Genomic DNA, 13,990 nt, shown 5'->3' on the forward strand with positions numbered 1-13,990 from the left:
CAAGGCCTAAACTACACCCTTTATCCCCTCTCATCGTAAAACAGTATGAGAGGTACACATACTTCTGGAAGTACACACAGATCTTCTAGGGGGTACATCAACTCATCTAGATATTTGTGAAGAGCAAGACTTTAACAGGGTTCAGAAAAGAACTAGATAAATTCATGGAGGTTAGGTCCATCAATACTTATTAGCCAGAGAGTAGGAATGGTGTCCCTTGCCTGTCAGGGGCTGGAAATGGATGACAGGAGGGGGATCACTTGATGATTACCTGTTCTGTTCACTCCCTCTGGAGTATCTGGCACTGGCCACTGTCAGAATATTGCATCGATTATTCAATTAGCCAATTAATCAAAATTTTACATCGCTAACTGTGACCCAATCAGACTATTGTTGGCAGAAAGGGAAACTCAGAAGACACTTTTCAACAGGTTAGATTTGGAACAAGAGCACACTGGTTCATTTAGCAACTCTTCCTTTGTGCAATAACAACAAAAAGTGTGCACAATATCAGATGTGCTGTGTGTCAAATTGGAGAGCACATTTAGCAGATTGATATACACGCTTTATTTTTTTAAAGGACACATTAGTAAAAAAGTTTTTTCTAGGATGGTTTTTTTCCCCCTGAGAAAAATGTTAAATGTAAAAAGGATAGCCGAGATTACCTTACATTTGAGAGTGCAGTTCTCTAATACCCAGCCACCAGCATTCATGGGAACACAATCATCCTTAGTTCAGTCACCCAACAGACAATTCTCTGGAATACCAAATGAACTGGCCAATCTCATGCATCAGATCAGTAGCAAAAACTAGACAACACATCACTAGATTCCCAGTCTCCTGCTCTTATGCATCATTCTGCATATATTATTTTCATAGCCACATCACAAGAACTAGGGGGTCACCACATGAAATTAACAGACTGTGCATTTAAAACAAAGGACTTTTCTCCCCCCATACAACACACAGTCAACCCGCGGAAAGCCCTGCCAGAGACTGTTGTGAAGTCAAAGACTGTAACAACAACAAACAAAAAACAAACAAAACAACCTTCAGAGAGTATAGCTCCATCAATGGCAATTAGCCAGGGATCGTGTCCCTAGCATCTGTTTCCCAGAAGCTGGGAATGGGCAAAGGTATGGATCACTTAATGTTTACCTGTTTTGATAATTCCCTCTGGAGACACTGGGCTAGATGTACTTTTGGTCTGATCCAATAGGACTGTTCTTATACTCTTATATGTTCCCAATTATTTACATTTCCTTTCCTGCCTCCAGAACTATACTGCCAATTCTTAATATAGAAAATTCACCAGCTGAGCCATTCATGCAGTAGCCTGAATACATAAAACATTATGGGATACTATAATCTTGAATCTTGCCACCCACTGCTAATTCTTTGGCACATACTCACCAGCCTATAGAGGAATATTTATCTTTCACCCCATGTTTTACTATTTGCTGATGTCAATACCCTGGAGAGCACCCAGCACTGTACACCTGTCATTTTCGGTTACATCCTATTTGCTTCAATTCTTTATTCAGCATTGGTTTGTTGGTGCATGCCTATTTAGGCAGGATGCTGAAATGGCTGATAAATTAGCAGACAGATCAAATGAGGATTTTAGCTCAACATTTAACGTCTGTTATCTATGTGGAATCTGATACATTTCACAGCTGTATATCATTAATTATTTATACAGGCATAGCACCTAGGAGCCCCACTCATGGAGCAGAACGCCTCCGTATTAGATGCAGACAGAAAGACAGGGAGTACCAGGAAACAATGCTATAGAACACTGCTTATGTTGACCGCATACCCACATGGCCTAAAGCAAAGGATTGCTTTACGGAGAAAAAAGAAGTGGCTTTGCAGATATTTAGGTTGAGTTCCTCACAAGTACAAAGGTACAGGTGGAGGTTCCTCAAAAGAACAAAGATCAGCACGTTTGAAAATTTAACAAATGGTAAATGGAAACTGGCAGCATGGACTGATCAAAAGCAAAATTCAACATTTCAACAGTGAATGAGACACATCAGCAGGATGGGAATAGGCTGTTAGGGGCTTTAAAAGTGAAGACAAGTAGTTTATTTTGATGCAATAGAGAGAAGCAGCAGAAGGAGCTAAGGGGGGCAGCTCTGGTTTAAGGCTACTGGCTAGAAAAATCATTTTCAGCCACATTCAGAAATGACATGAGTGAGGTAAGAGCCAAGAAGTGGGGAAAGGGGCATCAAGGGGTCCTTGAAATGACCTCCTGTGGTCTGTAAAAATCCCTCATCTGGGATCAATCATGTCCCAAGGGTGCCGGACCAGGAAGGCCTAATCTATAAGATGTGGACCAAGAGAAAGTCCCACAGAAACCAAACAAAGCTGGACAAGTGACAAGGAGGATCCTCTACAGTGATTAGAGCATTAGCAGGAGAACCAGGTGAAAAGAGTCACAGAAACCAAGAGAGGGCAAGATTTCAAATACAAGAACATGCTTGGTGGTATCAAAGGTGCCTGACAGGTCAAGGAGGACGAGTCTGGAGTTCTGGTTCTGAGCTTTGGCTAGATTGCTAAGAGAAAATCATTTGAGGCTTTGGCAAAGGAGATTGCACTGGAATCCAAGGCACAAAAATCAGATTCTAGAAGATCTAGGAAGAGAAGAGAAAATCCAGGCAATTGCAGACATACAACGAACTTAGAGATGAAAGGTAGAAGGAAGACAGTGTGGTAGTTGGAAAGGTTAAGTGAGGTCAGAGGGTGGATTTGGGTTTTTTCTGTTAAGATGCATGCTTGCACTGTGAGGGGAAAGCACCAGATGAAAGTGAGGTTAGAGAGAGTAAGGAAAAGGATAAGGGCATGCCTGAGAGAACTTCAAGAGATAACACAGGGTCACTCAGGTAAGTACAAAGCAGATAAGAAAATTCTGTGAAATGAGACAAGGAAGGAGGAGATTAAAGTTGTAGGAGAGGAAGGAAGATAGTCACATCATATTTTGTCTTATGAATAAACTAGCACACTCCTGTGTATAGCAGTGAAGGCTACCGTTCGGCGCATCACAGGTATGAGAGTGGGTCTTCAAAGCATAGTTTCCAGGCTGTGAGTGGACAGCATGTAACATGACTTGACGTGACAATGAGTATTTATCACAAAAGAAACACTTCTCACACTCAGCCCAAACTCCATTCCAACAGTGAAATTCTCTCAAGACAGGGTAGCATATGGGGGGGGGGGGGGGGGAGAAACATTTTCATGTGAATTCTAATTTACTGCAATTCTGCTAAAACCTGAAGGGAATCACTTGAGCACCTTTAGGTCAATGAGCTAAAATCTATAGCTGCTACTGTAAATAAGTGAAATGCCGTTTGAGCTTACGATACCGACAATTTAGACTAGAAGAGAATTTGGTCCACAAAACAGTGCCTATATAATGCTATGCCATAGAAGGATAGAAAATAGAAGCCAGCCCTACCATGGAGGGTGTTAAATCACAGATGTGTCTTAGGCTCACTTCAAAAGGTACGTGATACAGGACAAAAGACCTTGAAATCCGCCAAACTTCATTAGTCACAGAATTCCACATGATGTTGAAAGCATTTGCATGTTCCCTGGAGAATCTCCACTGCCCCCAAAATATCGCCCCACTATCCACCAGAACATGGAAAGGGAAGTAAACCTTAAATTAGAGGAGTCTGGTACTATGTATCTAAATTTGCACATTTTTCAATTAGCAGATGTCTATATCTAAATCTGTCTCAGCTGTTCAACACTGGGGATTTTTTTTTTTTTAAAACAGTCTCTTGTAGGAACAACACATTTTATATTAACCCGTTCTTTATGTTAAGCTGAATTCCTGCAGTGATCTTCTCCTGACTCCATGTTACAATGAAACGGCACGGAACAAAGAACAGCAGAAGAACAGACAAGAAATGGCTCAGTTTTAACTCCATTTGGACAGCCCAGATAAAACATACATTGTATCAAACTGGATTCTGAAAAACGTACAAGAATATGATTGAGTGACACCTGTTAACACCCACTCCAGATATGAACTACTGTCTTTTTTAGGTGGAATGGGCAGATTGTGTCTTATTTTGTTTTTCACTTCAGAATGGGACAGTCACATTTTAAACCCCTTCGATCCACGTTACTGACACCTCCAAAACCAGATGATAGTTTCATTTTTACTTTTCACCATGTTAACACTTTACTCATCTAGGATGAGACTGGTCAATTTTACTCTCTCACCCATCAGTAGGTTCCTGAAACTGCACTGGTCACTTATAAACAAGGGATAAAACTTTTGCCCCAGTGAAGTCAGTTAGTAGCACCAAATAAGATGAATATAAATTCGGCTTTGGAATCATGAGATGTACTTAGGTCTGAATTATGGATAGCAGTCTAATCCAGCCTTCACACATCTTAAGCACATACTGTTAGATTTAAATGTATATTTGATTATTTTCTCCTTAGTAACTATCCTAATTGCTCATTGCAGGCTGAACATATCAACATTCATAAACTAAATAACATGCTTATACTGAAAGAAGTCCAAAAGCAACATAATTCATGACTCATAAGCGATCAGGAACTGCAATTAAATTTTCATAACCTATGATGTTGAGTGTTAGCAGCTACTGTATAATTATCACCATAATACTAATTATTTACATCAGGAGCCATAAGCAAGAGTGTGTTTTAAAAAATAGCTCAATGTCATTTCACAACTCGAACAGGCTGCTCAGAATACATATGAGACTTCATGGGACAGAGGAGAGCAGAAAGATGGCAGAGCATAGACATGTTTACAGAGAATCTTTATTACACAACTATAGTCTCAAAGCACAAAAGATTTTAACTATAAGAACACAAATGAAAAACACCACCACCACCACCAACCCACGTGGAATAATGTTTCACACTCTGGGGTTCATATGCAAGCTCCTGAGCAAAGATCAGGTATTAGTGCAGAACAAGCAGCTATCTTTTGTCACTACAAGACAGATCCCCAGTACCTTTGAAATGAAAAAAAAAAAATCAAGGGGAGAGAAAGGGGGAGTATAACAACCCAAACAAATACCCACACTGTGCATTCTACTTAAATCAGCTTTCTGAGGGCGTAATAAATAAGTCACTAGAACATAGTCAGCCACAAAATTTGAAATCACACACAAAATGTTGACAATACAGAAATGAATTTACCACCAGTATTTCCTTCCAATCACCTAGTTCTCCCAATTAGAATCATAGAACACTAGAACTGGAAGGGACCCCGAGAGGTCATGGAGTCCAGTCCTCTGCCCCTATGGCAGGACCAAGCACCATCTAGACCATCTCTGACAGACATATATCTAACCTGCTCTTAAATATCTCTAGAGATGGCGATTCCACAACCTTCCTAGGCCATTTATTCCAGTGTTTAACCACCTTGACAGTTAGGAAGTTTTTAATAATGTCCAACCTAAACCTTCCTTGCTGCAGTTTAAGCCCATTGCTTCGTGTACTATCCTCAGAGGCCAAGAACAACAATTTTTCTCCCTCCTCCTTGTGACACCCTAATAGATACCTGAAAACTGCTATCATGTCCCCTTTCAGTCTTCTCTTTTCCAAACTAAACAAGCCCAGTTCTTTCAGTCTTCCTTTATAGGTCATGCTATCTCTTTAATCATTCTTGTTGCTCTTCTCTGGACCTTCTCCAATTTCTGTACATCTTTCTTGAAATGTGGTGCCCAGAACTGGACACAATACTCCAATTGAGGCCTAATCAACACAGAGTGGAGTGGAAGAATTACTTCTTGTGTCCTGCTCACAACACTCCTATTAATGCCTCCCAAAATCATGTTTGCTTTTTTTTCCCCTCAACAGCGTCACACACAATATGTTGACTTGTATTTAGCTTGTGGTCCACTATGACCCCTAGATCCTTTTCTGCAGTACTCCTTCCTCGACAGTTGCTTCCCATTCTGTATGTTTGAGAATGATTGTTCCTTCCTAAGTGAAGTACTTTGCAATTGTCCTTATTAAACTTCATCCTATTTACCTCAGACCATTTCTCCAGTATGTCCATATCATTTTGAATTATGAGCCTATCCTCCAAAGCAGTTGCAACCCCTCCCAGCTTCATATTATCTGCAAACTTAATAAGTGTACTCTCTATGCCAGCGGTTCTCTAACTTTTTGGGCCCTGGAGCCCTTTAAATGCGTAAAAATTTATGCGGAGCCCCAGCGGTCCACTGATTGTATGTGTTGTCCCTATCGATGTTTCCAGTTTGTCAACCTCACGGAGCCCCTGGAGATGTCTCGCGGAGCCCTGGGGCTCCGCGGAGCACAGTTTGAGAAACACTGCTCTATGACAATATCTAAATCGCTGATGAATATATTGAACAGAACCGGTTCCAAAACAGACCCCAGCAGAATCCTACTTGTTATGCCTTTCCAGCAGGATTGTGAACCATTAGTAACTACTCTCTGAGAATGGTTATCCAGCCAGTTATGCACCCACCTTATAGTAGCTTCTTCTAAGTTGTATTTGCCTAGTTTATTGATAAAAATATCATGAGAGACCATATCAAATGCCTTACTGAAGTCTAGGTATACGTCCACCGCTTCTCCCTTATCCACAAAACATTATCCTATCAAAGAAAGCTTTGTTCTTTACGAATCCATGTTGGCTGTTCCCTATCACCTTATTATTTTCCAGGTGTTTAAAGATTAATTCCTTAATTACTTGCTCCATTATCTTTTCTGGCACAGAAGTTAATCTGACTGGTCTGTAGTTTTCTAGGTTGTTTTTATTTCCCTTTTTATAGATGGGCACTAGATTTGCCCTTTTCCACTCTTCTGCAATCTCTCCCGTCTTCCATGATTTTTCAAAGATGATAGCTAAAGGCTCAGATACCTCCTCAATCAGCTCGAGTATTCTAGGATGCATTTCATCAGGCCCTGGTGACTTGCAGACATCTAACTTTTCTAAGTGATTTTTAACTTGTTTTTTTTTAGCTCCCATTTAAATCATCATCATCATCACTGGACCTTTTGCTACTCTACACCTTGAAAATAATTCAAGGTTCTGAATTGCTTGTCTACATTTTAAAACAGAACACATACCATTTAGATAGAGCAGGACTCCTGCAGGACAACACAAGAACATTTAATCAGTGATGGTAAGATTGCTGCTCAATAGCACAGAAAAAAAAATATGTAGAATACAGTTAAAAGTTACAGCCACAGAAGTTTACAGGCTACTGCCCAAAAGCTATGACTGTCAAATTTTCAGTTGCTCACGCATTGCTTGGCCTATGGCAGGAGTGGGCAAAAGGGCCTCCATGGGCCAGATTCAGCCCGCCAAGAGGGTTGATTCAACCCGCGGAGGCCCTGCCGCGTCCTCACCCCCAGGCCAATTAGCGCCTGAGGGAGGGGGAAGCACACGAAGTTTCCTCTGCCCTGCCAAGAGCACACGGCACTTTTCTAAGTGCCACGTGCTCCTCATGGGGCAGGGGCAGGGCAGAGGAAGCTTCGTGCACTCCCCACCCCAAAGTCTGATTGGCCTGGGGGCAGGGGAGTGTGCGAAACCTCCTCCCACCCTGTAAGGTGCACATGGCACTTCAAAGTGCTTCATGCTCCTGGCAGGGCGGAGGAAACTTTGTGCGCTTCCCTCACCCCCAGACCGTAATTGGCTTGGGGGTGGGGGAGCATGCAAAGCTTCTTCCTGCCTTGCCAGGGGCATAGGTGCTTAATAGGAAGGGGGGAGCAAAGGGGCACCCCATCCCCGACCAATCATGGTCTGTGGGTGAGGAAGCCTGGAAGCATCCTGGCCCTACCCCTTCCATTTTAGGCCCTGCCCCTGCCAGAGCAGCCCAGGGCCACTTCAAAAATCCCTGGTGTCCAACCAGCTCTTAAGCAGTACCCACTATAGTTGCTATTGCTACAGCGAACTAGCTATACTCAACCAGTCAAATAGACACATGTGGACAGCACAGTACTATGGCCTATATTCTGGAATTACTGGGTCTCAAGGTTTCTGCATGCGGACTATACTGGGATTTCAATGTGAAGGTCTTCTTACTCAGGTAAATAATTCTTTTGAACACTTAAGTGACATTTAAGTGCGTTTAAGCCATTTACTGCCACTCTACAAAGGGTTGAGTTTCAAACAGAGCATGCCAATCACCGAATTTAAATTGATTATTCTTTTAGCACTCATTGTGCAGTGTCTAAACAATCCAACTCTAAAAATATATTTAACATTATTACTTCAAGATAGAAATCTCAACTTCAGAAACACTATATACTGTCCTATGTTCTCATGTATCAGAGGGGTAGCCGTGTTAGTCTGAATCTGCAAAAGCGATGGAGTCCTGTGGCACCTTATAGACTAACTGAAGTGTAGGAGCATAAACTTTCGTGGGCAAAGACCCACTTTTGCCCACGAAAGCTTATGCTCCTACACTTCAGTTAGTCTATAAAGGTGCCACAGGACTCCTCATCGCTATCTTCTCATGTTAACTATGGTCTCCAAATCATCAAGATAAGCACATAGCTAAATTTAAGCATGAGTAATTCCACTGAATTTGGCAAATCCTATAACTGCCAGCTTCAAGCAAAACAGTTCCACTCTAAAATTAATGCACATAGTGATATGCAAAGCACTTCTGCATTAGTTCCTCAGGTGCTTATTTCTCCTATATTTATGCCTTAATTTTTTTCCTACACTTGACACTGACAATCTGATTTTGCATTACCTAATGCTTTGTTTCCCAGCCTTTCACGTTGGTGACCTCTTAGTCAAAGAGAATTTTTTTTATATTCTCTAAATGTTTTATTCTTTATAGAAATAACAGTGATAATGATACACACATAATTTGTGTGTGAATTTCTAGATCAAATATTCTGTCTACCTCTTGAAAGACAAGAGGATGCAAGGAGAAGGAACAAGATTCTCTTTGTTCTAGGTTGTAACATATTCAATGCCTTGCAACCCACCAGTTGAAAACATCTATACAATCTATTTATTCTCTTGATAAGTAAGGTTGGTAGCTCATCCTTTCAAATAACTTATAGTTAATTCTCACCCAAGATCTTTCTATTTGCCCTCCACTGTACCTTTTTCTCATCTGGGCATAGTTGGTCTTTTGGGTTTTCATTCAATTATAGCAGAAACTTATACTATACTACAGAGAAGGACTCACATCATTAAAACAAAACAAAACACCACCACCAATTTTATCATCTTTAACCTTGCGTTTCTCAAATCATTTTTCATGTTTATTTATAAAGTGTAATCTGGCAGGTGAATGCTGTTAATACATTGTTCTGGTAATGGTACTGTGTCTCACTAAAATGTTTTGAATTTTTAGAAACAATGCTTATATGCCAGGACTGATGGGGTACGTCTAAACTACATGGCTCCGTCGACGGAGCCATGTAGATTTGTTTGTTTGGCAAAGTCAAATGAAGCCGCGATTTAAATGATCGCGGCTTCATTTAAATTTACATGGCTGCCCCGCTGAGCCGACAAACAGCTGATCAGCTGTTTGTCCGCTCAGCGCGCTAGTCTGGACGCTCCCCTGCCGACATCAAAGCCCTTTGTCGGCAACCCCGGTAAACCTCATCCCACGAGGAATAACGGGGCTGCCGACAAAGGGCTTTGATGTCGGCAGGGGAGCGTCCAGACTAGAGTGCTGAGCGGACAAACAGCTGATCAGCTGTTTGTCGGCTCAGCGCGGCAGCCATGTAAATTTAAATGAAGCCGCGATCATTTAAATCGTGGCTTCATTTGACTTTGCCTATGTGTCTAATCTACATGCCTCTGACGACAGAGGCATGTAGTCTAGACACAGCCATGGACCTCACACGGTCTGGATACAAAGTGATCAACCAAAACCATCTAGGGGGATTAATAAAATTCAATACAAATGAGACTACTTTGATTTTATGTAGACCAATGCTAGAAAGACAGTCAGGATTTGCAAATGGACAACCAGTAACTCTGGCTTTATGATAATACTTACAACTTCTCTCAGCTAAAGCACACAGTAATCTTACTAGTGAAGAATATCATTAACCCTATTCTGGGCTAGCCAACTGGCAGGTTACACAAATATTTCATTAAGTAGATAAATTTAAGAGCTGCTGCCCTTTTAAATTATACCTACTATAAGTGCAACCATAAAAGAATTTCAGTAATCAAGTACCATATTTTCCATCCACATGGAACAACATCATTAAATAAAATGACGTTTACCTATAACCATATTCTCAGTGCTTTGACGGGCATCTCAGTGAACAAGCACTGTATGTACATAATATAACAAGGAAAAATAAATCTCTCTTAAAAGCCAATCTCTTGGCATTTTTAACATAGCTCAGATTCAGTAGGTCACTGTCTTACCATTTACCCCCAATACCAATTACAAACAGTTCACAATTGGAAAGATTATTCCAGATGATGATAAATTCAGCTATCACTACCTCTTCAGCATCTGAGTTTGCCCCAGATTTAAAAACTCAGAATCAAGAAACAGAGTGAATACAATTCTTATGTCTGATGTATGCATATAAATACTCCCTAACATGTACATTCTATGCATTTACAAATGTAACACGCCTAGCTACCGTACCATACCCATGCACATCATAGATGAGGCATACACTAATGTTTGTCCATGCCTCAAGATAAAAATACAGGTATTTATATCTAGCGCTCACATCGTGTAAACCAGGGGTTGGTTGGCCCCTGCCACTATATTTACCTGCACCTCTGCAGGTATTGGTGATTGCAGCTGCCATCTATTGGCCAGGAACAACGATCCAAAGCCAACGGGAACTGTGATCCCTATATCTGCAAAGGTACAGCTACATAGGGCAGGGTGGGAGCCCACCAGAGGCTAACCCTGGCAGATCGGATCCAGCCCATGGGACAGTATTTGTTCACCCCTCTTGTAAAACCTTTCTGGACCTTCTTCACGGAGAAATATCTTTTAAAAGCTATGAACCTTTCCCTTCTTGAAAGACCAGGATGGAATTGACTGCCTGAATAAACAAACAGTTCTTTCCCATGGCTGACATTACAAATGCAGTCATGTCAACTCCCTGTGAAGTTAGCGTTTGATATGAATCCACAAGAGCAAGTAATTTCAAAGATAAGAGATTCCAGGTGGGCACTTTGGACCTGATTCTGCATTGCCTTGCATCTTGAATGAACATTTACACCTATGTACATGTAAAACATTCCTGAATGAGAATAAACACAGTGGAGATGACACAAGGGCTCCACTCTCACTAGAAAAAAATGTGGGTTAGTTTAATTTTACTAACCGGAGTTAATAAACATGAAGTAAAAGCCTAACAAAGACAAGACAGTGTGCGTTCTCATATCTGTTAGCAGGTTGAAGTAAAAAATAAGGGAGAACCTAGGCCTTAACTTCACCTGTTAATTTGTGTGCTAAGTATGGAATAACCAGCCTTCACTAGTATTTTAAGAAGTTATGTTAAGAACACACATCTTCCCTAGTAAAGACAAGTTAAGTGTAAGGCAGTATAGTATCAGACCACAAATATTTAACTTGTCACGTTGTACCTTCTCCCTCATGCCACAGTTAGAGGGAGATACTACCTTTTTCAATTTGCTGCAAAGCAGCACATGATAGAGTGAATTTTGTTTGTTTCAGTTCAGGCCCTCTCCAGCCCCCATGAGAATTGCTTTCTTTGGGCATATGTATTATAGAACAATGCTAGCGCATAAAGATTTTGTAGTTCAAAGCATATTCTACAACCGCATATTGAGCCTGCTATCCCCATGAGAACAATATAGTGTAACTCTCTTGTTGCAAATTCAAATTAAAAACAATCATTTAAGAACAAAATGTGTCTTGTGATGGCCAGCTGTTTGCAGCAGCAATCAGGAAAGACCTTACAACAAGCAGCTTTGCCACAAGGTTCCAGGTGCAGTAAGGTGTTATCAACTGCTGAAGACAGGACATCCAACTTGATGGATCCACCATCTGAGTATGACAAGCTCTATCTTCTAATTCTTTTAAAGACAAACCACTTAAAAATGCTATTTCTATGTTTCAGGATTGGGACCAATTTCCATCCATTTTGTATGAATTTCTCAAGCCAGCACTTTTCCCACATCTCAGGTAACTCAGAAAAATACAGGACTACTGGTCACACAAATTTATTATGCAAAATGGGGTGCACACAGCATGTTCACAGAAAGGAAATCCTTGTAAAAACAAAGCTAGGAAATTAGAGCTTTCTGTGATCATCAATTTACAAGCAGTGTGGAACTACAAATGGTCAAACTTTCCATTGCATTTGGGAGGTTGGGTGATGTGCCACATCTGCAATTTGTTTTTACTGCTTCAAGAGACACATACATACACACCCCCAGAGACAAAAGCTTTGCCCTAGCAAGTGCTAGTGTGAATAGTAGTAGCAGTGGTCTCCTGCCAACAATGTAAATGCCTGGGGTTCATGAGGGTATGGGGGAGGGGAGAGGAGGGTTTTTTTTTTTTTTTTTTTTTTGTGGACAAAAGCTATGAAACAGTTTTTACACTTCTAAACCTTGTGTCCCTATAAAGCTGCGTATTGTTGACAAAGCCTAAGCCTGTTGCAAAGGTCAAACCACTTTCCAGGGAAACAGCATTTTTGAAGAAAGTACATACTAGAGAACTCCAAGAGTACAGAATAAAAAAGCCAGAGGAGAAAACAAGGTGTGGTTTACTCACCAGGCGGGTATTAACCACAGGAAACAGCAATGCCAAGAGGGCCCCATTTAACATATGCATCTGTAACCTTAGAAGAAAGAGGGGGCAAAGTTATTGTCACAGTCTGAAAATTAAGTATGAAATGTGTTATTTCAATGTGTACTATAAAATGATGTTCCCATAAAGAAACAAAAGCTTTGCATAAGCTCTGTTGACTTGTATTTACATAAAGCAACTGTTGACTGACAAACTGTACTTTATTAAGGAGGGTTTAAGTAATTTCCTAGAGTAAGAATGCTTTATATAATAAATTTTGAATTCCTAAGTAATTTGGACAACTGGTCTGTAACCAAGGTCCTGCCAGGGATTGCTATAGGGTTGTTTTTTTTTGGGGGGGGGGGGGGGGAGAGACGGGGGCGAGTCTTAAAATAAGTTAATCTCTAAATGCCTTTACTCCTATAAAAATGCATTATATCAAACTAAGGCTTCAGAAATTTTAGCACAAGAAATGTGCAAGTGGGCCAGTACAGTCTGGTCTGCGGAACTAGTAAGCTATGTACCAGAAAGACTCCATGCCAGCCACCCCCTCCGCTGACTGCCAGGTCTGTGTATAGGGCTGGTGCTTAGGAGGTGGGGCTGGGAGCACTACAGCCATTCTGCTCCCTTTCCTATGCCCCTCCCAATGAGGAAAGGAGCAGAACTGTTCGCCCTGCTCTGCCCCTGCAGCTCTGGACGCAGACACAACAGCTCTACAAAGGAACAAGGGTGAGGATGGGGACCAGTGCCTGAGCCCTGTTTCACAACAGACTTCAGTAGCTTTGCTCTGGTTTCACACAGGAGTTCTGCTTCTTTCCTTACTGAGAGGGGCAACAAGGAAAGCAGCAGAACTGCCAGCAGTTCCTCCAGATGCCATAATGCCCCAGCCCTCGCTCCACATACTGTGGGATTGGAAGGGGAGTAAAAGGGAAAAGTGTGGGGGCCCAGGCTTGGGGCAGGGCGGAGTCACATACTTGCCTCCCCTTAGCTTTTGTGCCCTCCCTCGTCCCAGACTGGTGAACAGGGATATTAGATATAGTATAAATGAACAGTTGTGTAACTGATAATATTTTGTGCGGTTATACAACTACAGTCCCCAGGGGCGGGGCCAGCAGCCAACCTCACTCCTGGGAGTCCCCTGCCACCCTGCGCTGTTGCCTCTGATACAGAGGCAGCAGCGTGGGGTGGCAGCAGCCCCTGCCTATGGAGGGGTCTGAGCTCCTGGGTCCACAGACAGTCTGTTCCACAGGATGCAGAGC

General features: G+C 41.7%; 1 protein-coding gene across 6 annotated transcripts in view; it reads right to left on the bottom strand.

The window, feature by feature from the left end:
• The window catches only part of TMEM164 (transmembrane protein 164), a 94,059-nt gene that overhangs the window by 31,900 nt on the left and 48,169 nt on the right, over positions 1–13,990 (bottom strand). For 5 of the 6 annotated variants that reach the window (XM_075940926.1, XM_075940929.1, XM_075940930.1 and 2 more), the window contains one exon: positions 12,717–12,783. The exons of the other annotated variant lie outside the window; for it this stretch is intronic. In XM_075940926.1, coding sequence (XP_075797041.1) covers positions 12,717–12,783 — 67 coding nt within the window. The remainder of the gene's footprint in view (positions 1–12,716; positions 12,784–13,990) is intronic. 6 annotated transcript variants of the gene reach the window in all.

This window comes from Pelodiscus sinensis, chromosome 13 (assembly GCF_049634645.1).
Source record: "Pelodiscus sinensis isolate JC-2024 chromosome 13, ASM4963464v1, whole genome shotgun sequence".
Classification (NCBI taxonomy): domain Eukaryota; kingdom Metazoa; phylum Chordata; order Testudines; family Trionychidae; genus Pelodiscus; species Pelodiscus sinensis.